The following is a 25,668-nucleotide window of genomic DNA, read 5'->3' as shown; positions in this document are numbered from 1 at the left end:
CACCCCAGTTTGGACCCAGCCATCTGCAAATTATTCTTGACCCTGCCCCTCATGGGAACAGCCCAGCCCAAACTGCCAAGCCAGGTCCTCCATGGACCATAAACAAGCATCCTGGGACCAACTTCAGGCTACCTCCCCTCATCAGCCAGGCTAGCTTGAATCCAGTGGCACAGTGAGCACAGGATGCATGTCTGGGCATTCCCTTATCATTTAGGGCGATAAAAACCAAAAAGAACAAATGATGGACGGAATGCTGAAAAATGCAAACATTCACCCTCAGTCACAAAGATCTGGGTTTAATCCATCTTTTTTCTGCTCACCACACCATCCCAGTTTGGACCCAGCCATATGCAAATCAGTCTTGTCCCTGCTCCTCATGGAAATAATCCAGCCTCAACTGCCCAGCCCTCCCTGGACCTGAAACAAGCATCCTGGGACTGGTTTCAGGGTATCGTCCCTCATCAGCCAAGCTAGCTTGAATCCAGTGGACAGTGAGCATGAGACGCACGTCTGGGCATCCCCTTCCCACTTAGGGTGACATAAGCATGGACGGAATGTTCGGTGTCAAATATTATCTCAAGGTTAGTTACTCTGGGGACAGATGCTAGGAGGCATCCCAAAGACTGAGGCCACCAGGAGGATTCTAAAATGTGTTATCTTTTCTATAATAAGAGAACCTCTGTTTTGTGGGAATTCAGCATTAGGCAATTCCTGCTCATTCAGCTATAAAAAATGCCTTTCATACAGGTGTTAAAAAAGTCTATGTTCTCATCTGCGTTGTTGGAGATTGATGTCACAATTTGTGTGTCATCAGCATACGCTATTGTGGCAAAGCCAAAAGAATGGATAAGTCTAGCTTACGGGACCACGTATACATTAAACACAGTAGGACTAGGAGAAGATCCCTGGGGGACCCCACAAGGCAAGGTAACAGGTTTAGATCTAAACTCCCCAAGGGTCACCCTTTGTTCGCAGTCAATAATAAATGAGGAGAGGAGGTCTAGAGCTAATTATGAACAGTTTTTTAATTGATTGATTGAAGATGTTGTCATTTTGACTTGAAAGAATTTTGTAATATTATGATTGTGAAGTAAGGTATCATTGTCAATTTAACCATATTAGGAAACACTGTTTTTCTTTTCCTATGTAATTAATAACTCCCTTACAAAAATAAATAATAAAGGAAAAACAATGTAATCACACCCACATGCCAAGTCAAATCTGAAATACAGACACTTGTGACCTTTGCATCTTGGACCAGCTTTAGGAAGTGAAAAAACACCTTAAAATATTAGAACGAGAATGGAGGAAACTCTATGATGAGAAAGCTGAAATCCACTATAGATATGATATATGCACAGCATATTAAAACTTGCAAGGACTCTTACTACTACTAGTTACCATGTGGAAAAACTCACTCATAATCTAGTTACATTAGTAAAACAGTTTAGCAATTTAGAGGTTTGCAAAACTACTATCTTTCTTACTCAGTCACTACACGAACATCTAGCAATAATTCCAGACTAAAAAAACCAGAAAACTTCTAAATTAATTTTCCCTTGTCTCCAACAAATGACTTTCCCACCTTATTGGTAAAAGCACAGCCTCTTCATTAGGGACCTCTTTAGAAGAGTTAACCCCTGCCTGAAGATCTGTTCTCGGACCAAACAGATGCTATCTAATCTGCTTCCAGGCCACTACCGCTCTCTCTCCCAATGTCTCCCAATCATGCAGCAAGCTGCCAGTGAGACTGACTCAACTCCAACCAATATTTACATCCATGATTGCACTTCTCCTGAAGAATCCCTGTGCAGACCATTCTCAACTTTCCAACTTTCTTCCCATTTCTTTATTACCTCCTCCGTTAAAATCATGGAAAAAGCTGTCCATGCCCAAATGTCAGCCATTCTAGAGAAACACCACCTTCTGGATTGCTTCCAATCTGACTTCATACCACTTTACAATACTGAATCAACTATCCTGTCTGTAACAGATGATCTCAGGTTCCTTTTGGATCAACGGGGACTGCTGCACTCATCCTTGTAGACCCCTCATCAGCCCTCAACATTGTTTCTCACTCACTGCTCATATCCAGGTTACTTGACCCTCGAGGTTTCTGGCAGGCAGATCTCCAATGTTTATTTATTTACCATGCCTCTCAGCTTTTTTATGCCTATCTGTAGTGTGCTAAACATCCTTTAGCTCAAACGTCTTCAGCTACTACTTATCTCCTCTAGCCCCTCTATTGAGATCCTATGGATTCAACATAATTTCATTTGCAGATATCACTTAGATCGGCATCTCTATCCCTGGGAATCGTGACTCCACCAAATCTCAGTTTTGACAGGGTAGCTATACATAATAACCTTACAAAACTAATAATATAGGACATTCCCTTGAACAATTGAAAACATATTTAACACAATGACTAGCAAGACAAGAAAAATGAAACTAACATATTATACAAAATCTTTAAGATAACTTGCTAACTAACATCTTGTACAAAATTTGTAAGATAACATGGTCTCCTTCTGTACCTTACTTTCTTTGTATCAGCTCCAGCAACTCCAGTGTCCCCTGTGGAACTCTTATCCATAGATTTTCCTTTTAACTGTTTTCTTTAGCTCTTGTTTTCTCCAATCATCATCCTGATACATTCACCCAACCCTTTTTGTCATTCCATCCACCCTAGCACCAAAATGGAATTAGGTTTTCTTCTCCTGAATTACTCAAAAGGAGACTGTTCCATGGTAGAATGAGGTGTAAAATGGTGAATCACGAATCTCTTTTGTAATTCTTTTTCCCAATCAAGACCATTTGTCCTCTCCAATTGTATGCATTCCTTAATGGTCTTATTAAATCTTTCCATCATGCCACTGGATTTTTGATGATACAAGGAACAGTTTTTGTGGATCACCCCAGGTTTTTCTAAAAAATCTTCCACCACCCTAGAACAAATGTTAACATCATTGTCACTAAGAAAACTCTAAGGAATGCCTTTTCACTCAGAAAGATTTTCGAAAACTCCTGTAACTTATTCAGAAGTGATATTGTGCACACACATATTTTCTGAACAATGGGAAAACAAATCAACAACAGTAATCAAATAAAGAATAACAATCTCACCCCTCAGAGGTCCCACAGTATCTACAGCAATCTAATCCTAAGGACCTTCTGGCAAATACCAACAATCCAAAAGGGCAATTCTAGTGGTGTATATTTTATCACTTTACAAGCATTCAAAAGATTTATTTACTTTCAGTATTGAATATGAAAACCAGGCCATCAAAAGTGGTCTCTCACTCTCGCTTTAGTTTTGGCAACACCTAAATGTACAACAATCTTGTTTCAACAATTATTAGGAACCACTAACCTAGTACCCCTGAATACGAGACTATACTCCAGAGATAATTCATCTTTAACAGCCAAAAATAGTTTCAAACCTTCATTCACCAAAAATCTCTCAGTCCGTTATTTTTTGATGTACTTAGAACACAGTATAATATCTTTATCACTTTCAATTTCTTCCTTTCACACTTTCTCAGACATTGATCCACAAGTTAATTCGCAAACCCTTTCTTCAGACCAGATGTTCTCCCAAGAACTAATGTCGTCATCTCTTACTCTAACTAACCTGGATAGACAATATGTATACTCTTGCAATTCCACTGTGCATTGTTTTCTTAATGTTAGCTGACAGGACGACTAAACGCTTCCTTAGAAAAAAAGAGTGTGATAGTATATGGGCAGATCTTACTGTAAGATTATACCCCACAAGAAACTCCTAAACTTCTTAATGACCCAACTAACTGCTAGGACTTCTTTCTCTGTGACTGAAAAGACACTCTCAGCTCCATTCAGTCCTGTAGAAGCACACAAATATATTTTTTCTCTTGCATCTTCAACTTTAAGTAAAATAGCACAAAGCTCTTTACTGTTCGCATCTGTCACTACAATAGTTTCCCTTCCAGGAAAATAGGCCTTAAAATTGGAAGCATTCTTATGTTCAGATTTAATCAGTTAAAATTTCTCATTGCATTCATCTTTCCATAGAAACTCTACTGCTCTCCTACATAAACTCCTTACTATCTTACGTTTATCCAGTTAAGTACGGATGAACCGGCTGTAGAAATCAGTAGCCACTTCATCCTTGGTATCTGGCACTCTTAGTTGACAAATAGCCTCCTCTAACTTACTTTTCAATTTTATGCCATCACTAGATAAAGTATGTCCTAGATATGCTATTTTTTCTTCTACAAAAACAAACCTCAACATTCAAGGTCAAATCAACATCTCCCAATTTCACCAACATTTCTTTTACTCTTAAATCATGTTCCTTCCAGGCTTAACCATACACCAGTGAATAGTCCTGAAAACACGTTACCCCTATTATTTCACACAAAGCTGAGTTCATCAACTCCTGAAAAACATAAGCATCTGCTGCAAGCCCAAAAGGCATCACAACAAAATCAAAATCACCTTTAGATTTATTAGAGGATGTTATTCTCTTGAATCAAGTTGTAAGCAAATTTGATTGTAGCCTAACATCATATCTAATGTGGTAAAATGTGTTACATCAGCCAACAATGGCATCATCACCACAATGTTGAGTACTGGAAATCTGCCCATATTTACTTCTTAGTTGAGAGCTCATAGATAAATCAACCCAATGGCCTTCTGTGCCACGACTATTGCGCCAACCAATAACTTGCTTCTATAGGAGTAATTACACCAACCAACTGCAACTTTTCTAATTCATTACGTACAATATCCTGAATGTTCGGAGGTATTGTCCTGGCTTTAGCTAATACAAGAATTGCACCAACAGACCTGGGAAAACACCTCCTGATTTTATCCAAAGCACTAATACTTATGACATGGCCCATAAACACCCCAGAAGTAACTGCTACCACTATGAAGTTCATTCATTCAGGGGCCTTTTTGGACCCCTGTCCCCACCACGCTTACTCCAGAGGTCTGCAACCCATCAGCACCATGCTCACAGCCAATCTGAAGGCCTCCACTTCTCCAGTGAGCTTCCCAGATGCTTGGAAACACACAACTGACCTTCCATCGATGAAGAAATTCCTCACAGACCCTTCAATGCTCGCCAATCACAGACCAATCTACCTACTATCAATCACTGCCAAGGTTTCAGAGATCGAAATCATCAACAGACACCTAAACGGATACCTCAACAACCTCCTATACCTCGACATCACTCAGTCTGGTTTCAGACCCAGCCACAGAATTAAAACTGCCCTCTCCGCTGCAACAGATGACATCTCCATCAATCTGGACAGAGGAGACAAAGCACCTTTCATCCTTCAGGACCTCTCCGTAGCGTTTGACATGGCATCCCACCCCATACTCAACCAATGCCTACACAACATCGGAATCCAAGGATACACAATCTGATGGATCTGCTCCTCCCAGAGTGGAAGGGCCCAATCAGTCAGTCAGGCACTGCACACCTCAAACACCTGCAACCTCATCTGTGGAGTTCTACAAGGATCGTCCCTGAGCCCAACTCTCATCGCATACATGTTCCTTTTAGCTATAATCATCTACTCTCGCGACATCAACGTCCTTTAATACGCCGACAACAAGCAACTCATTCCCTCCCTCAAAGACAAGGTGCACAGTACCCAGATCACGTTCAATGCCTGTATGACTCGAATTGCCCACTGCACTCTGGTCAACTGCCTGAAGCTGAACACTGACAAGAGGGATGGGAGGAGCACTTCAACACTGAACTCCCCCTTGTGGCTAACAGAGCTAGGACCAACACCCACCTGCACATCCCACTCCAAGAACCTTGGTATCATCATCAATAGCAGATTCAACAAGAACGCCCAAGTAAACATTGTCGCCACCTCATATTTCCATACCCTGAAGAGGCAGAAAAAGATTTTTAAAAAGGCACCCTATTAGCACCCAAAACCTGTCTCGCACGCCGTTGTCACAAGCAAGCTGGACAACAGGAACATCCTCTATGCCGGGTCAACAAAAAACTAATCAGAGAACTACAGATCATTCAGAACTCGGCGGCTAGAATCACTGTCAACATCTCATTCTGCACTCACAATACACCAAACCTGAAGGAGCTCCACTGGCTCCAAACAAACACAATTTAGACTCCTCACCCACACTTTCATGGCACTATATAACATTGGCCCAGCTTACCTCAACAATCGCACTTGCTTTCACAAACCTTCCAGACAACTCCGATTGTCCAAACTCCTACTTGCACACATACTAAGCATACAGAAAAGCAGATCCAGCAGTCAAGCCTTTTGATAGATTGTTCCTAAAGCGTGGAATGGCCTGCTGATACACACACAAAAGCCTCCTCCTCACTTCTTGAGTTCTGCAAGAAGCTTAAGATGTGGCTTTTTGAACAGCCCCACTAGGCCCTAGGGTTACGTAGACTCACAATCTTAAGTGGAGAAGTCGCGTGGGGGGTTTTGCAGAATAAAAATAAATTAAAAGACTGACTACGTGCAGCTGCCTCTCCGCTGCCGACCACCTTGGTGCTCCTCTCTTTTGTGCAGTACATGAGCCACAAAGCACAGGCGCCTCACTCAATCCAGATACTTCTCTCCTGCTATACATAGCAGGAGAAAAGCACGGGGATTTGCTTGAGTGGGCTTTTCTGACTCTCGCTCAAGCACAGCAGCCTGCGCCTTTTCTCCACTCGGCTGTGCAACAAATCTCAGGTTGGAGACTCGCCATACCGAGATGCGCACTTACAAGTGCCCACCACTCCTCCTCCCTGCCATGGCCTGGCCAACCCTGCCCTAGACTACTCCATCAGCTTCGGTGCTCAGTCAGACAGTGATATATAAAATGATAATAACATTGTTTTATTATCATTTTATGTATCATCTGCTGGCTCCTTCACCGGTACAGAGGAGATGCCCCTGCCCTGCTCAGTGGCCTGACACCCTCCTGGGAAATGGTACCCTCTACAAATCTGTATGACATAATATAATATAATTCAACAACAGAAGCCTGGAGTTTGACTTTGTGCACACATTTCTTAACACAATGTCCACACCTCTCTTCTATGTGGAGAGCACAGATGTGTGGATATGCATTAGGGGCTAAATAAACACCAATCTCTCTTTGGTTCAACTACCATAAACTGTCATCAGAAATAATGCTGAGTCTGGAATATTCTCAGACATCATATTCAACGCTATATGTTTCTATTATTAGTACATCTGTGGGATTTTCTCCAATCTATACCACCACTTCTTCACATACTTCTTTTTTACACCCATTACTTTGCCAATCATTTCTACACTCCTATAGCATTTAAGAAAATGGTATCTCCTCCCACATTTATAACACACAGTCTTTATAGCTAGCCATTCTATTATTGGCCATGTGATCAATCTGTCCACATGTATGCCACTGGCCTTTACATTTCCCTTGTACTTTTGGCATTTCAACATGGATTGCTTAAAATTTGAAATTGCAATATTTAGCGCGTAAGAATGAATGTATTTTCTAATTTAGGACAACTTGGGACTCGTCGTCCATCTTCGTGACGTTGGAGTCTAATACGTAACTTGGAATATTGTTTTTTCTATATAATAAAGACTCGTAGACTTCACTAGTTGAGAAGATAATTCTTGTAGCTGCTTGGGCAGGGTGTTCTATCCCAAGGACAGAGTAACTATCCCAGACTGAATCATATAAAACGTAACATTTCATGTGCTGAGAACAGATGTGAACATTAGTGCTCCATTTTTTAGAAACAGTGAGAACTTCTTCAAATGTATTCCATTTGCAACTGCTGCGATTTGCCTGTATTTTATTGGTTAGGTGTCTTTTAACCATATACTAATGTAAGTTATTTGTACTAGAATGTTACTGAGTTCTTTGCTGTATTCTATATTGATTTGTATGCTTATTCATTTCCTAATTGTGGCCTCGGCTTATGAATTTCTGTACTTTATTTAATTGAGGAAATCGTAAACCTAAGCTCCTTGTCTGTCATCCTTTGCCAGAAAAGCCTATTTTGTATCTTCTGTATATTCCTTGCTTTGCTTCTTAAAACAGATAGGTCCAGTGGGGAGCACCATAGTCTGGTAGGGATACAGCACCCCCAATGCATTACCAGTACACTGAAAAGAGATTTAATATATGGGTTTCTACACTGACAGATCTGGTAGCAGACTGATGTTCGGACTGGATCCGCCAAGAACTGATCAGACCCGTAGAGGTGTGTTGGGTCCAGGTCCATGAACTGCACCTTCACTGGATGGGTGGTTGTGCCCCGAGATTCAAAATTAACCTAGTCCACAACCCGATGCTAAAAAGAGACTATTGCGAGGAGACAAGGTGGCTGACAAGGTAAACTCGAAAACAACGAATCAGTAGGAAAATGTGTGTGTGTCAATGACTGCAGAGTGAAAAGTGGCACATCTGGGATTTATAGTGTGGAATGGAGCGTTGGAATGCAGTGGACAGACTTTGAATTAAATTTCCATGTGGCTTTGATCCTTGGATCCACAGGGACGGTAGTTATTGTTTTCTTAATGTTCTTCATGGATTTTTGAAGATTGCGCTGTATAAATCACTTTGTCCTGGTTTTTGGTCAATGGTCTTTTGGTGTAATTGGGAGAACTGACAGAAAACTGTATTGTCTGCAAAGGTGAGGTGTATTGTGAATCACTATCAGTCACACCATGACAGAGAAGAAGCTTTGCTATAGTGTGGTATTAATCAAGGCTGGTTGTCGTTCATTCCTAGGTTCATGGGAGTGAGCATGTTGGTCTGGGCAAATATCCACAGGTCGGAAGTCTGCAAATGAATGAGTGTTGTTTTAAGTAAGCAGCCCTTGTAGAAGTTTCATTTCACATAGAAGAAGCAGACAGAGTTAAAATTGTGAGAGGACACGAGAAAATAAGGTTCAGAATAGTTTGCCAGCACACAGGCTGTCTATGTTATAAGGTGCCACGCAGGCATAGTCTGGCAAATGCCGATAGCCCCACTGCGAGTGGCTGACATTTGGCTTGGTCATGTGATTGGAGAATAAACTGAGAGCCTTGTGAGTGAAAGGAGAAAAAAGCTCATAACTTAAAGACAAAAAGCATAGGGATTCAGTCCTTGAAAGGGCAAAACGAGTTAGAAAAAGAAGATACATTTGAGGCTCTGAATCTTTTGGATCTAATGGTGAATGAGAAACATATTTTGAGAATCGCAGAATAATGAGAGGCAGAGAATGTGGGGGGAGGAAGTAATCAAGAGAGCAGGTAATTGATAGACAGTGAGGCTTTGAGGAAAGATACCACTACCCCACCAAAGAGGCCCAAATAGGAATCCGAATCAGAGAGCAACAAGGAGGAGGGTTTTATAGAGGAACTCTTGAAGTCCAAACCTCCCCCGTATAATGCTGCTCCAGTAGCAGAAAATCGTCCCCAAAATCCCATGGATAATGAGCCGATCGCACTGACTTGCTGGGGCAAATGCAGTCCCGAGCTACACCGAGACAGGAAATACACAAATCCCATTGGACCTAAACATCCCTTCAACCACATTCCAGGACCCAATCGACATGAGTCTCTAGCCAGTTCACTTAACCGGGAGTGCTCCTCAAACTCAACCCATCAGAATCCATAAATGTTCTAGTTCGGGAAGACCAGACAGGAGGAACCATAGGTACCCCTTTACATGCCACAGTTCTTGGGGTGACTTCAGTACCCAGTGGATCAGCTCCACAAAGAATAAATATCACCCAACTGAAAACTGAACTCGATGAGATAGTAAAGGGGAATGTGGGATTAGATTTCCTTGGATGCTACACTGATAACGAGTTGATTTACATAGGTAAAGAAGCTGCAAGAATGGCAGGAGAGGCATATTAAAAAATGGAGTCACTACAGCACTGATCCAGTGAAAGAAATTATAGAGGAATGCCAGAACTTAAGGGCACTGAAGCCAAAGAGCTTGAGAACGCACATGAAGGTACTGATTGAATGCATCTGAGAATGGAGTGATCTGGAGAAATTTAGGGAACATTGATCAAAGAAAGAGAGGTCAAAGGTGAAATGGATAATGGAAGAAAAGGGTGAGGTCACAGAAAAGATGGTGAAGGTATACATTTAAGGGAAGTTCGGTGGGCGATACGTACACGTACCATGGTCAAGAGCTGACTTATTCCATTTCATAAATGCACGCCTTTAGTTAAGGAAAAACCGTGATAAGTGGTACACTCAGATAAACAGGATCGCAACCATTACCAATGTGTTGTGAGAAGACTTAGACATGCTACTCAAAGTAATAGTTCTAAAAGATTTATGGGCAGAATGCAAGAGGGATGTAGACTGGCCAACCCAGAAACCCCCATGAGGGGCAAACACAAATGCCCCATCTCCGATAGTGAGAAATAAATATGACAAAGTCATTGCCCACCTTAAAACAAAGGTTCCCCAAGGAGTGATGGATTGGCACAAGATATTCAGAAACCAACAGAAGCCCAAGGAATCCAATCAGTCCATGTTATTTTGAGAAATTAATGTAGGTATATAGGGAACAAAGCAGCATGAATGGCCCCTATGGAGAGAACATGGGAGGATTTATTGCAAACTTTGTGTATGGTCTGTGACCCGAGATCAGTTCTCAGATAATGCAGTGTGTACTCTGCCAGCAGTTGATGCCTTTGGATGAGATCTTACACTACGCCAAACATTGCAGTGATACTTTATCGGCTAAGCGAAAGAGTTTGAAAGAGAAATCCATGGTTGTGCAAACCAAGTTGGCACAGAATGGAGGAGTGAGAGGTGAGAGTGGGACTGATGCAGGATTTGGATTTGATGCAAGCAAAGGATTCAACATAAAAGAGGATTCCATGCCCTATGAAAGCAATGTGCAAGGGAGAGGGCGAGGGAATGTGAATGTTACAAACATTGGTGCTCTAAAGAAAGTTACCCCGTGGCATATTTGCATTAAGGTTGGTAGGAAGAGGGAGTGTTAATTTAATCCTGAACGGATGCATACTGATGTCATACTGATGATACAAGTGTCAAAGCCATGGCTCAGGAGGGAATCCCTCCAATGTCCAAACCACTGCTGAATCACAGATTTTTCAAGCCAGGGTTGCATCAAGCTCCTGCGTTGCCCATGCGGATGCAAACCGGAAACCCTTCTTTCCAGTCCAGTTTCAGAAGTCAACAAATTCAGTTTCCAAATCATGCTCCACATATCCCTATTATGTTCAAGAGAATAATTGGATTTGAACAGGCCCAATGACGGTGCCTGAGGGGGACAGAGAATTGCATACTTGGCACAGTTCTGGAAGTAAGTCAGAATGACTTCTATGAGTAGGCAGAACTTAGTCAATAGTCACCCCAGGTTGTTTCATATTGCCACTGGTGTCACTCATTCAAATGTGTGGACAGCTGAGGTCCCAAACCTACCTCTCTCAGGAAAAGAGGTCCAGGTTGTAAGCATTTCAAATCAGCCATTTTGTTTCAGCCCCTGTCCCAGTGAATATAGTCTCTATACGATGATGTAGAACCTGTTAACATGTAAACTAAATATCCAAGACATAAGTATCATAAATATACATTCATCTAAACTTTTTTGCATAAGTAGGAAGCCTACCTCAAGCTTTGTCATTATGCATTCTCTATTAAAGATGAACTGTAATTTCTACTTGATTCTTTTGCCACTGCAAAGTATTTAACATGCATTGATATCCTGTGCTTCCTTACTTGAAAATTCTTTCAGATATTGTTTAAACGATGAATTCTTTGCACAACTCATAGGTACATATCGTGAAAACTCAGTTCTGACTTCAGAGTCCTTGTTGTTCCCAAAACAGGATACTCTCAAGTGTAAGCAACAATTCTACAGTCTTTTAGTAAAGTTCGAACTGAAAGTTCAAATGAATCTCTGTAGTCTCTGTATTTCCAATGTCCTTCAAAATAAATTTCACTGGAAAGTTCTTGCAAAGGAAATTCTAGATTTGCATAGCAAGGTCCTGGCTGGAACAACATAGTATCACAATTGCAACAGAAAGATGCTGTGGAGAACAATGAAAGCTATACCCAGAAATCCAAGATGGCTGCCACATCTCCAAACTAATTGAGAGTTCATGGCCTGCTGGGAAGAGTAGTTTGTACTTAAGAAACTGTCACATCGTTTTTTTCCTCTTACATATAAAGCCTCTCTCCAGACAAGGCAGACAATCTGTAAGGACTGCCAGCCTTTCCCACTCTGAGATTCAATGCAAACAGGTTTGCTGTACCTCCACGTGTTTCCTAGCAGTGCACAGTTGCCACACAATCCCAAAATGCATTATAGAAAGGAATCTATATGTGAATATAGATTTGTTTTGATTACACAAATAGTGGCGTGAATTGGCTATGATAACTGTGATATAATTAGGGGTGGATGATAAATTCTGCTCCACCGGCGGAGTTGGTAGAGTTTTGGCCAAATTCCACCAACCACCAAGTGGCATAGTTTTTTCTTGTACGTGGCTCACCAATGGCGAGAGAAATTTGGTGTTCCCTAGTGTGATTTCTGGCGTATGATTTTCAGTCACTAAGAGGGCACCTGGCTAGGTTTCCCAAACGCAGGCCGTAGTGACTGTTAATGGTAAGAAAGCGGCAGCTCAAGTAGAAAATCTATTTAGGCGGCAGTAAAATCAACTTGAGAAGCAGCACCCTCTGCCGTGCTGCGTGGCGCCGTTCAAGCTCCAGGGCACTAAAAATCAGAGCCCAATCACTTAACTCTGCAGAATCTCGTGAAGTTTTCATGTAACTCCGTGGAATTCCACGGAGTGAAACTCCGCAAGTTCCGCCTACCCCTAGATATAATGCTGCCACAATAGTCGCCTCTTTCTGTTAACTTAAGGTAAGAATTAGATTTATCTACTTTTACTTTATTAAAACATTTATACACTGTGTAGGTGACTGTGGGGTATCAGATTGCTGTACTATATACAGAGAATGTTTACTTGTTCAAAAGTGTTTACAAAGATTCTGTTACAGATATGTTTTTTATATTTTTATACATGTGTGTTAGGATCACTATCTATTTTTCCCCATTTCTGCGTTTCATCCATTTCTAGGTTGTTGCTGATTCTAAGTTTGTAAAGTCTTTGAGGAGTAGGCAGTTTGCTATATCTGTCCAAAGATCCGTCTATGTGTGGCTCCAAATCTATCTTTAGATAACACATTGCTTTGAGGCTCTCAGTAGTTACCAATTCTTTGGTGGGTTGGAAAGCTTCTTGGTACAAGAGTGGTGCTTTTTATTTCTCATTAGTGTCTAGTTTACAACCTGTGATATTATGTGATAATGTTGTTGCGGGTCAGGGAACTAGAGATGGCTATACTCTTATTTCATAGATTATCTGTTTCACTCAGTTTTGTTAGAAATTGCTTGCTTAACTGCATCAATTCTACTTTAATAGGTTCATTCCATGAATATTCTACTATTATGTGCAACTATGGAATACATAAAATTACAGCCGTAGTAAAATCAATGTAATGGTATGCTATATTATGTTATGTTAAAGGGTTCCTGGTATAGCGCAAACAACTCGACCCCGGAGGGGCTGAGGTGACAGACAGATGGAGTAGCACCTGGATAGAACAACCAGGTCTTGAGATATTTTTTGAAGCCAGAGTGATCAGTGCATGCACGGATGAACAAAGGGAGCCTGTTCCAGTGGTAGGGGGCAAGATAAGAAAGCACCCGCCCACCGCATTTTGATGCTCAGATGCGCCGGGGGCAAGGAAAAAGTTGATTTTTGGATCTTAGGTTTCTGTCAGGGCAGTAGAGTATGAGTCTATCCCGAAGGTATTTAGGGCCTTTGCCTGACAATGATTTGTATGTCAGACAGAGTAGTTTAAACAGTGTTTTTTTCGTAATGGGGAGACAGTGAATGCCTTTGAGTATAGGAGCTGAAGCCATACGTGGGGAAGATTTTGATCAGGAGAGCTGCAGTATTTTGGACCACGTGCATTTTGGATAGAAGAGATTCGTTGGATGCTAGAATGAGTGCATTACCATAATCAAGGCAAGTGATTATGAGCGCATGGGTGAGAGTCTTTCAAGAGCTCAGAAGAAGCCGCTGAAAGATTTTATGAAACAAGTGCCACAAGTGGATACAATCTGGTGCTTGATTGATAGCTTCTCATCTAGAAGTGTTTTGCTGGTAGATGGAACAGAGCAAAACTCAGTCAGCCACCAGCCCTCTGTCCAGTGGAGCTGAGGGTTGCCTTATAGAAGGATCTCTGTTTTGTCTCCATTTAACTGAAGACAGTTAAGGGACAAACAAGTGGAAATTTTCTCATACAGACTGCAAATCGATGTTTGACGTCTTCAATGTCCTGCCCAAAGGAGATGACTAATTGGGTGACGGCTGCATAAGAAAATATCTCGAAACCACAGTACCGCACTAAGTGGGCAAGAGGAGCTACATAGATGTTAAAGAGTGTGAGGATCAAGGAGAATCCCTGAGGAACCCCCTTGCCCAAGGAAAGGGTTTTGGATTGAAAAATGCAGGAGTAGAGTGTAGAATAGAGTGTAGTAGAAAAGTGAGGAAAATTTTTAGTAAGAAAGAAATACTGTTTGCATACAAAAAATACATCTTTAACCTTTACAATAAACATCTTCCTATTGTTTGCAAACTTCTAAAAACTAGTTAGCAAAATGACTTCTAAAATAAACATGAATAAAATTCAATCTACAGAGGTGAAAAAAAACTTGACTCTTTGCTCATAGGGTCCCTTGCTGTGGTGTGAGGCCTGCTAAATCTGCTAATCTGCTTCATTCACACATTAGGCCCTATTGCTAAAAGCCTGTTCTGACTAGTTGCCTATGCATAAGGCTGCCACTGTATTGTCAATAGGACATGTCAGAATGTATTCTCCTTCACAAAATGTGTACACGTGCGTACTGCTACAACTGTTACATTAATGAATATATGTTGGTGTTTGTGACCAATTAGACACAGCAAACTCACAGCTTGCAGCATTGTAGTTTCATATCTTAAGAAGTAGTTAAATCCTGCCCAGCATAATTTCTTAGTGGTAGCAATATTTGACTTAATATTTAGTACTTAAGTACACAACAGGCTAAAACATACAACTCTTTAAACTTATTTAAAATATCTGTTTTGTTTTGAGACATGACAAATTTACTTTGAAGGTATATTTTAGTGAGGTTATAATAGAACATTACTCTCCTATGGCTAAGATCATTTACCTTAGGATAAAGGGACGGGTGGAACTGTTAAAAGATTAATTCCCCTGGTAGAGAAGCATTAATCACCATATTTTGTCAGTTCTGTTTATAGAAGAGGTCTGCCTGGGACCTCTTATCAGTAGCAGTGGGTCTCCCAAGTTTATGTTACCCAAAGTTCCTAGAGAAGCTATACAGCAGCAAAGTGTGTCTCAGTTCTTAGTTACCTCAATTCAAGAGTCTTTATTTAGATCGCTCGAGCTCACAAAAGACAAGAAACAATACACACACCACTAAAATTTGATAATTAAAACAATTGCTTTCCACCTATTAAAGCAAAAACCAGTTGCATAACTATTTATCATATAAATAGTGAAAAGTACTACGATTAAAATATCAATAAAATGTAAAAGATTATAAAAACATAATACAGTCATCAGAACTTTCTATGCACTTTGCGATTAGGGCCGAGCAGTTTGGAACCGCTATTTGCGATTACTAAGGGAATCAGTTAGAGCACCACCTAAGTTCCGGATTTTGTTACTAACACTAGGCTAACCCACCCAGTCCAACATTTTACTCGTTCATGAGCTTGTGGGAGTGTTCGCTGTATTTGGCAATCTTGTAGTCTTTTCCCGAATAAGCCATGCCCAGCTCAAGAATGGAGCAACGGTTATGATTTGATTTGATTTAAAAATTTGTAGAGCGCACGAATGCCCAAGGGCGTCTTGGCGCTAAGTCGATGTAGAAAACCAGAACTGCTGATAATATAATGCTCTAACTAGGAGGTAAAAAGCCAGGTTTTTACAGCTTTCCTGAATGATAGTAGCGAGGGGCTATTTTTTATTGTAATAGGGAGAAGGTTCCAGGTCTTACCTGCCTGCAGCAGGAAGATTCTACCCCCCCCCCCCCCCCACTCCCCCCCCCCCCACCTGACCTGCTTGAATTTAGGGACATGAATCAATTTTGCCTGACCAGATCTCAGGCTCCTGGATGGCTCATACCGTTTCAGATGAGTGGGCCTACACCGTGGAGGGCCTTATAGGCTAAGCAGATTGACTTAAACCTTATCCTTTTCTCCATTGGTAGCCAGTGGAGGGCTCTTAGTCTGTGGGCAACCAGCTCTGATCTGGGGATGTCCAGCACCAACCTAGCTGCTGTGTTCTGTAGATGCTGGAGTTTTGTCAGATGTTGGATTTGTATCCCAGCATGCAAGGCGTTGCCATAATCCAACCTGGACAAGGCCAGTGCCGTTACTAGTGTTTTGCATGATTCTTGGGGAATAAAAGGCAGTAGTCTTCTTATCATTTTTAGAATATACCACACAGTGGAAGACAGTTTATTTATCTGAGCGTTAAAAGACAATTTATTATCAAATACAACTCCCAGATTTCTGACTTTGTCCACTGGGGAGGGGCAGTCGCCTAAACTATCCGGCCAGCATTTTGGCGACCTAAAATTCATATCTGTCCCGAGAAGCATAACTTCGGTTTTATCACGTTTAATTTTAGGCAGTTAAGCTGCATCCAATGATTAACCTGTCTCATGCAATTGCTGAATCGGTCTGCTGTTTCCTCCAAGTTGTTTGAGAGTGACACCACTATTTGGGTGTCATCTGCGTAGGAGACTGGTAGGAGCCCACATTTTCTTATTATAGTTGCAAGGGGGGCAACATATATATTAAAAAGAGTAGGGCTCAATGAGGACCCCTGAGGTACCCCACACGGTGAATTGAATGGTTTGGATGTGGCTATGACAGTCAGGACACTTGTATCGGTCGCCAGTATTCTCTGTGCAACTGCACTACTTCTAACACCCATATTCTTGCATAATGTTATGTTATGTTATATAGAATTTCTATAGCGCACGGCTACTCCGACAGAGTGTCCCGGCGCTTTTCACTTGCAGCTCAGCGAGAATAACATAACAACATGGAAACAAAACGGAAAAAATCAGAAGAAAAAACCTAAAGATTAAAAAGCCAGGTCTTAAGGCTCTTCCTAAACAGAAGCAAATTAGACGTACTCCGTAGAACCAGAGGCAGCGAGTTCCAAAGCTGGGGGGCTTTCAAACTAAAAGAACGCCCCCCAGTACGGGCTTTCCTTACACGTGGCACCAAGGCCAGGTATAGAGCTTCTGATCGTAGAGAGCGGGCTGGGCGATAAAAAGTCAACCTCCGCTGCAAGTACTTTGCCCCTGGTTTCAGCCATTTGCGTTGTGGTGCCTGATAGGCCTGAAAGACAAATAAAATATGAGAATAGGTCTCCTCCTGCCTCATACACAACTTACATTTATTATCATTTGAGTTGTGCCATTTGCATGTGAATGAGTTTATAGGTAGCGTACCCACCCCAAATTGTAGGTAAAGGCGTCTGTCCCTGGGTTTGGTGATAATATCCCAGTAAGACTCATATTGGGGGCAGGGCTTATGCTCTAAAAATTTCCCTGTCAGCGATGAAGATTCAGAGGTCGATATGTTTCTCCTCGCCACCATGGACCAATAAAGTTCCTTCATATCTTTTTTTGAGGGAAACTGCTGACCCTCTGGATCTTCCCATAAATGCCACATACCCATATTTGTCAGAGTGGCTTTGATTTTTTGTAGCCATTTTATTTTACAAGATGTGTCAGATGCCCATACATCTTTTAAAGCGGAGGCGTAGTGCTGCAGCTCTGGAGTAGACCACAGTCTACGCCAATACGCTATGGGGCGTGTCAGATGCCCATACATCTTTTAAAGCGGAGGCGTAGTGCTTCAGCTCTGGAGTAGTCCACAGTCTACGCCAATACGCTATGGGGCGAAACTTTGCTACATCATCCAGTCCCCTACACCCTAGATCATAGTAGACAGGCTTTATATGGGTGCTCTGTGGTACGCCAATGACGTTTCTCAAAAACTTGTTTTGAGCTAGGGTTAGTGGAGCTACCTCGTTTGGTGTACAATCAATCAGATAAATCAAATAAAGGTATAACATTAAAAGACTATATCAACCTGTATTTATTGAGTGAGTAAACAGTGCCTATGACCATTTGGTTGGACGATGGGCTTGGGTGCTAATAGTTAATCCAGGAAGGCAAACTTATACCATTCTTCATTCACCATTTTACCACTTCAAGACATAAGTGCTGAATTCAAACGTCTTACCGAGCAGCTGCACTGTGCACATTGATTGGACAGCTTGTTTTGAAAAAGACCTTCTCCTGCAAACGTTTCCCCATGATGGTAGGTGGTGCCATTATAGTCACAGGGCTTCCCAGAATGTTTACTGTTTATTGTAGAAACTGTATCTTCAGTTGAAATATAAAACAAAAAAGAAACATAGCACTATTTTAAAACAATTGTTATAATTCATATTAACATTACAATGTCTTGTTATGAACAACTTATTAGAAAGCAAAGACTTTCTGAGTGGGAAAATATTTACTTTTACTATATTATACATAATTCTATATATGTTGATGCTTTATTTCATACTGCACACTTTAAAAGAACCAAATCAAACTTGATGGTAGGCAAGCTTATGTGTTATTTAGTTCAGATACTATTAGTATTCTTTTATTGTGAAATTATGTATTAACTATTCTGTAAGTATGTTCAGCCAACACATGGCTTGCTCTCTTTCAGCTTTTTCAAAGCTGAAGTGAAAAATAAAATATAATCTAAATTGTTTTACAAATGATTGAATCAAGGCTAAAATGAAATATACACATACTTGTTTTAGAAATAATTAACTTGAGGCTAGGGCTAATAAAATGTAGTTGTTGCAGGACCGTGAGGCACTTGAAATTAGGACTAAAATACAATTATCTGAATAGTCATTTGACCCAACCTTATGCCAAAATATTTATTCATTCTGAGTGAGCTCTGTTCTTTTTGTCTATTGATTACATAATCACAATGTTGAAATGCATTAAAAAATATTTACTCATTCTAAAGCAAGGTGCAATATCCCGGAGGTAGAGATCATTTGAGCCACTGTAAACATGATGTCAGAGCATGAGCTTGCCTGGTAGAGTGAGTGCAGAGTGACACATTTTCAGCAGAACAGCCTATCATGGCTACCCTTTCAGGATGGCATCTGCTGTGGTAGAATAATGTCATTGTAGAAAGAGATCAGGCATTTATTTGGCCACATTCCTCAGTAAAAACAAATGCAAGCTTGGCATGAGTATATGTTAATACAAAATTGCACAACAGCGCTGCATTGGTTAGGTGTTCTGGACACTAGGGACCCGATTCACAGAACTAACTTAAGACAAAATCCTAAACTTACTACCATTTTGGTATTCACAGAAGGCACTTACTCATTTTGGTATTCACAGAAGGCACTTACTCATTTCGGTATTCACAGAAGTTAGGAGTCCTAACTTTAGGACTCCTAAATGCCTTCTGTGAATACCGAAAGTCTTAAAGTTAGGATTTTTCTCAGACCTATTCATTCCAAATGGTTCAACCATTTGCCCCAGATCCTCTTATGTTTGGTTGGACATCCCCAAGCCTCAAACAAGGGTTTCTCCTGCCCTGCACACCAATCTACGCCCTGGCGCCATTTAGTCATTCTTGGGGGCTCAGGCTGTGCCCATGTCGCAGCAATGTCACGCTTGGCTACCATGGTGTACGTCCCAAGGATCAGTTTGTCTGCTCAGGCCCCATCTAGGCATTCCATTAATCCCAAAATGAGATGCAAGGGTCCTTGGGGCACCAGCCAACCCAGGACGTGCGTGAGCTCGGACTCTATTGCTTACCAATACGGGGCAAGGTGGGGGCAGGACCACACCATATGATAAAAGTCCTCGGGTTCCTGTCTGCGGTGCGTGCATTTCGGAGAGGGACGCAGGCTCTGGGGTGAGGTAGGCAGTATGGAGGTATTATAGTTGGATTAGACGTAGTCTGGCCGAAGTTGTGATGGTCTTGGGGGCCATAAGGGTGTCCCACCAGTCCTCCTCCTCCAGGTAGCCCAGCCATCCCTCCCACTGGTTCCTGAGTTGATCGAGCATTGTCAGGCCATTGTTGGTAAGGGTACAGTAAATCCGAGATACTCCTCCCTTCCCCAGGTTCGCCATCATGACCTGAGCCTCTAGTGGACTAAACTCGGGGAGTGTTGTGCCTGTTGAGATATGAGTGCTGAGGGCGTGTCGCAGCTGCAGGTATTTGTAGAATTGTGAAGCATGGAGGGTATAACGGCCCAAAAGGTCTTGGAAGGTCCTAATGTGATCGCTCACCCATACGTCGCCCAGCAGTGATATGCCAATGTAGTCCCATCTTTTGAACCCCTCAAGTGCCATCACATCCCCAACCACGTGCCCTGCCAGAGAGGCGTGTGTTGACCCAACGTGTGTGTCTTAGGGCCGTACTCCAGGCCATCAGGACCGCCCGGGTCAACAGCGGCATTGCTCTAAGTATTGGGCTGCCATAGAGGAATGTTTGAATTTGAGAGAAATCCATGTCTTTGAGCTCTGTTTTATAAGCCGGTTCAGACCAGCCCCCGGTGAACCAGTCGTGAAGGACAAGTAGTCGGTGGCTATGTAGTATAGGTAGAGATCAGTCATGCCCATGCCTCCATCAAAGGGCGGGATCTGGGCAATGGCGATGCGTGGCCTTGCCCCTCCCCATAGAAACCTCGTGGCTATGCTGTCCATTTCCTTAAGCCAACTGTGGAAGGGGGTATTCTGGATTATATATATAAGAAGCGGGGAAGGCTCATCATCTTAAACAAAGCCACTCTCCGGAGTGGGTTAAGTGGTAGGGTTTGCCAGCGCCTGAGGTCCACGTTTGGCTTTTTTAACAAGTGGGGTAATGTTTAATGCCCATTCTAGGTCGGGAAGCAGGGCAATTCATATCCCCAGATATTTGAATGATTGCCGCCTGATGGGAATGGTTGATTGCCAAGAAGGTAACTGTTGAGGTAGATTACAATTGAGAACCCCTTAATATTGGAGATATCTCCGACCCAAACATGGAAGATGGGATATATTTTAAATGAATGGCAGACTGACCTGCTCCAAATATTCTTGATGTGTGGTTTAACATTATTGAAGATCCTCCATTAGATCAATGCTTTAAGACACAGAATATGCACTCTTTCTCAAAGAATCAAAAGCTTAAGGAAATCATAAGAGAAGATCTAGCCTGGTAGCTAGCTGACATAGGTTACATCTGTAATATCAGGAATGTACCTTCTTTATGCCACATCATCAATCATTTTCCAGAATTCAATATTTTTTGGTAAGCAGAAAATTATTAATTAATTTACGAGCTCAGGATAATGACAGAACCATGTGAGACCATGTAAACATGTCACTGACTCTATCATGCTGCAATAAAATTCATCAGTGCTGAAGATGGACTGTGGATAATGAGCATTCCAAACACAGTGAATGAATTGACCACACACTGCATACAATTAAAGAATTTATAATCATAAAAGTTTGGTCAGCAAACATATGCGCCATCTGGGATACTTTCTAGTCATGTGCATGGGGTTAATCACTATCAATGAAAGAGTAGCCACGAGAAGAATAGATTGAAACTTATGCAAATTAAATAAATTACTGGGCATGAAAATTGAGCTCAGTAGGCTGCGCTAGTTAGTATTGTGGCCTATGCTGGAACAGGATGACTTCTTGCACATATTTAGAGCTGTGCTGATGTAACGGAACTTTTGTAAGGAAAAAACTAATTGAAATAAAATGTTTATGAGATACAGGGCTTAGAGTTGCCAAGAGTGGTCCTCTTGGGAATGGGGATTTCATTCCCTGAAATAATGACATCCCATTATAGTACTTTTTGGTCTTTCTATATCGATGAGGCACATATAGTCACTATACGGAAATATTTGAGATACCATTGAAATGTAGATGGTACCAGAATCTTTAGGATGCTTGAGTTATGAAACAAACTAACAAATCACACATTTGCTGACTAATACTAATAGGACGTTCCAGGGCGGCTTGACAAGGAGTGTTGAATTTATTGGTATACGTTGAAGCTGCGTAGAGTGTAGCAAACGCTAGTAAGCATTGATTCTATGTAAATATATATGTGTAGAAATGCAGCTATGTATCATATATGAATTAGGAAATTGGGACTCTAAGGAAGTTCACAAACTGTTGCAATTATAACAGGAACCGCAATGTATGCCACGTGCATATATTTTAAGGCACCGGGGGGAAAAGAGTGTGTGGGGAATTAGCTGAATTGTCTGTCATTTGTGTTGATGTTTTATTAAAAGGCAAAATTATTTCACATAAAAAACCAATAAGACCATTGCCCTCTGTGTTGCTTTTTCTGAGTGCAGAAAGTCTTCGGCTGTTGACATTGTAGAGTATGGGCCAGATGTACTAAGAATTGATTCACAAAAAGGGGTTACACGTCAACTTTTTGCAAATCAATTCTGATTGTGTAAATAAACCGATATACTACTAGGTTGGTTCACAAAATCACAATATGGAGCAGGTCGCAATTTAACTCACCTTATAAATATTCACGTGGTAGATCGCAAATTGCGACTTACTTCACTAGGGTGCCATCACAGATATGGTGGTCTACTAGAGTCAGACTAAACAAGCACAATAAAATACCTGGGTCTAGCAACTAGAATAAAAATTCAATATTGAACAAATCATTGAGAGTTGATGTTTCTGACAAAAAAAGAAGGACAGAAGAAAGGAAGAATTAATTCTTTAGGAAGTGAGCCTTCACCCACCCTAAGGTGGCATGCTTCATCACAGGGTTCCTCCTCACAACACAAAAGCTTATTGTGATGTGGGTTACAAGTCCTTAAATTGGAGGAACTCTTGGATGTTTTAGCCTACCCTATGAGAGTTTCAGCAGAGTGCAAAAGTGATGAAAATGAAACTATTGCCTGGTCAGACCCTCCAGTTTAATTATGTCTACCAGGTACAGGATTAAAACCAATAGTTTGGAGCAGGGAAGAAACTCGGCCCTTACTCTAAGAAATGGTTAACATGTTTCTAGCCTCAAAATGCCCAAGAGCAGGTTCAGTAGGCATATTTCAGGACTTATTTGAGTCACTCTGCTACAAAGTGCTTAAGTGAAAAATGATACCATAAAGATACTGATATAGATGGTGGTCATCAAAATGCAGGGGTAGCTCCACCTCTCGATTTGCCGGTGGAAAAGAATAATAAGTCAGAGCATCATTTCTCCAATGATGTCAGATTGACATATGCGTAGCATGCCTTCAAAGTGTACACATGCCTCCAGTGCCCCCCCAAAACACTGTGAAAATCATGGTCCATGTGTATATATCACAATATTAATAAGTGGTGCCATAGATGAGACCATAAGTGACTCTACAGATAGTAAATTCTTACTCGCTGTTGTCAGGTATGTTGCCTCCACTTGAGGGCACCCTGGCAAAGGACTCAGGGCTTCGGCTACAGAACACATATCAAAATAATCAAAGACACAGTCCTTGTGTTATTAACAAGTAACAGGCATACCCAGATGAAACCATCAAAATAGAAATGCCCTTTACATGTCACTGAATTGTAGAGTACCATACAATGCCCCATTGGAGTAGTGTTTTTATCTTATATCATGTCATCAAATTCACTAGACTGACTGGTGTCCCCTTAAATCATGCAATGTGAGGGCTGTAATGGGGTATCTGATCTCCCTTTTCCAGGTATACAACAATCCTGACATTAATAACAACAATTGACCATCATAGTAGGAACAACATTTGGGAATTCTTCCCTACATCCAGAAGGGACCATATTTAGCTTGTGCAGGTGTAAACACAGCACCCAATTAACCCCTTCAGTGCCCGCCCCTTTCCCCGCCCAGTGCCGGCCGTTGCATTAGCGGGCGGGGTCTATGACGAGCTGGACTCGTCATGGGCACAGCGCCACCGCGGCCCATGACGAGTCCAGCTCGTCATGGGCACTGAAGGGGTTAAGTAAATGGAATGAAAAGGCGCAAGGAAAAGGTGCTCGCTCAGACTGCAAGTGGAACCAGAAATCGCCTCTGGCTGTGTCATTTAATACCCCTATTGGACCTTAGAACAAAGTGGGAACACTACAGGGATGTGGGCTGTTAGGCCAGACAGCCATAGGGTGGTCTTCCTCCCAACCTTCTGCCTACCTCCTCCATTTTTCTGATCTCGTTTTTGCTGGCTTTAAGACTCTGAGCATTTTACCACTTCTAACCAGTGCTAAAGTGCATGTGATCTCTCCCTAAAACATGGCAATATTGGCTCATGCCCAATTGGCATATTTAATTTACTTGTAAGTCCCTAGTAAAATGCACTACACATGCTCAGGGCCTGTAAATTAAATGCTATTAGTGGGCCTGCAGCTCTGATTGTGCCACCCACATAAGTAGCCCTTTAACCAGGTCTCAGGCCTGCCACTACAGAGCCTGTATGTGCAGTTTCACACTGCTATGTCTAAACCTTCCTTTTTAATACATATAAGTTACCCCTAAGGTAGGCCCTCGACATTCCTAAGGGAAGGGTGCAGCGTATTTAAAAAGTTGGAAATATACTTTTAAGTTTTACATGTCCTTTTACAGCCCTACGGAAAGGGTGCGGTGTATTTGAAAAGTTGGAAACATACCTTTAAGTTTTCCTTGTCCTGGTAGTGTAAAACTATTAAATTCATTTCTCACTACTGCAAGGCCTATCTGTCCCATAGGTTAGCATTGGAAGTTACTCAGAGCCATAGTCAATTTGTACTCACAAACATGGGTCCGACGAGAGAACCACAGGGAGGATACCCACGCCTAGAGGCCTAAAGCAAAGATGTGTGCTAGCTCCTAGCTTATTCAATACCTTTACAGCAGATTTAGATGCCAGGATGTCGGAAGTCCAAAGCGATCCACCTAAGCTAGCAAATCACCCTGTCAGAAGTCTGCAATATGCAGACAACATAGTATTAAGCAGCCAGACTCCAATTGGCCTCCAGTGCTTGATAACCAAATTGCTGGAATACACAGAGGCGTTCGGACTGAAACTAAATTATAATAAAACAAAGGTCATCTGTTTCTCAGCAAATACTAACTGCCATAATACAAAACTCAAATGGACCACAGCAGGGAACAGAATAGAGTTGGTTGGTTCATACAAATAGTTAGGGTTGGATGTAGACTCTAAATTAACATTCAAAGAGCATCTAACAAAAAGACGAGCCCAGGTGAACAAATTGCACTTTGCACTTAATACAGTACGAACAAAACTAGGGTGCCAGTCTAATTCTTACCTACTACAAGTAATTGCTGCCAAGTTCCTTCCAACACTCACCTATGGCTCTGAACAGTTTAAGGGTAAAGATGCAAATTTTCTGAATCTACTGCAATCCACTCTTTTTAAACACATTTTTCAAATCCCGCAATTTATCGCGCAGGTCCGACTGGAATTCGGGCTTTTCCCCCAACTGCCGGTTAGGTCAGCAGCAGTAATTAAACTGTGTTGGAGAATGAGAGCGGCACACCCAGAA

The 25,668-nt window shown here is 41.7% G+C and overlaps 1 protein-coding gene across 5 annotated transcripts in view; it reads right to left on the bottom strand.

Annotated features, from left to right (window-relative positions):
* Window positions 1-25,668, bottom strand: part of CHRDL1 (chordin like 1) — a 641,585-nt gene that overhangs the window by 101,714 nt on the left and 514,203 nt on the right. For 3 of the 5 annotated variants that reach the window (XM_085608178.1, XM_085608181.1, XM_085608179.1), the window contains one exon: window positions 18,353-18,495. In XM_085608178.1, coding sequence (XP_085464304.1) covers window positions 18,353-18,495 — 143 coding nt within the window. The remainder of the gene's footprint in view (window positions 1-18,352; window positions 18,496-25,668) is intronic. The other 2 variants (XM_085608180.1, XM_085608182.1) reach the window with 1 other exon arrangement.

The sequence above is a fragment of the Triturus cristatus genome, chromosome 5_2 (genome assembly GCF_964204655.1).
Source record: "Triturus cristatus chromosome 5_2, aTriCri1.1, whole genome shotgun sequence".
Taxonomy (NCBI): domain Eukaryota; kingdom Metazoa; phylum Chordata; class Amphibia; order Caudata; family Salamandridae; genus Triturus; species Triturus cristatus.
The sequence above is the reverse complement of the archived record's forward strand: the minus strand, read 5'-3'. Positions and strand labels throughout refer to the sequence as shown.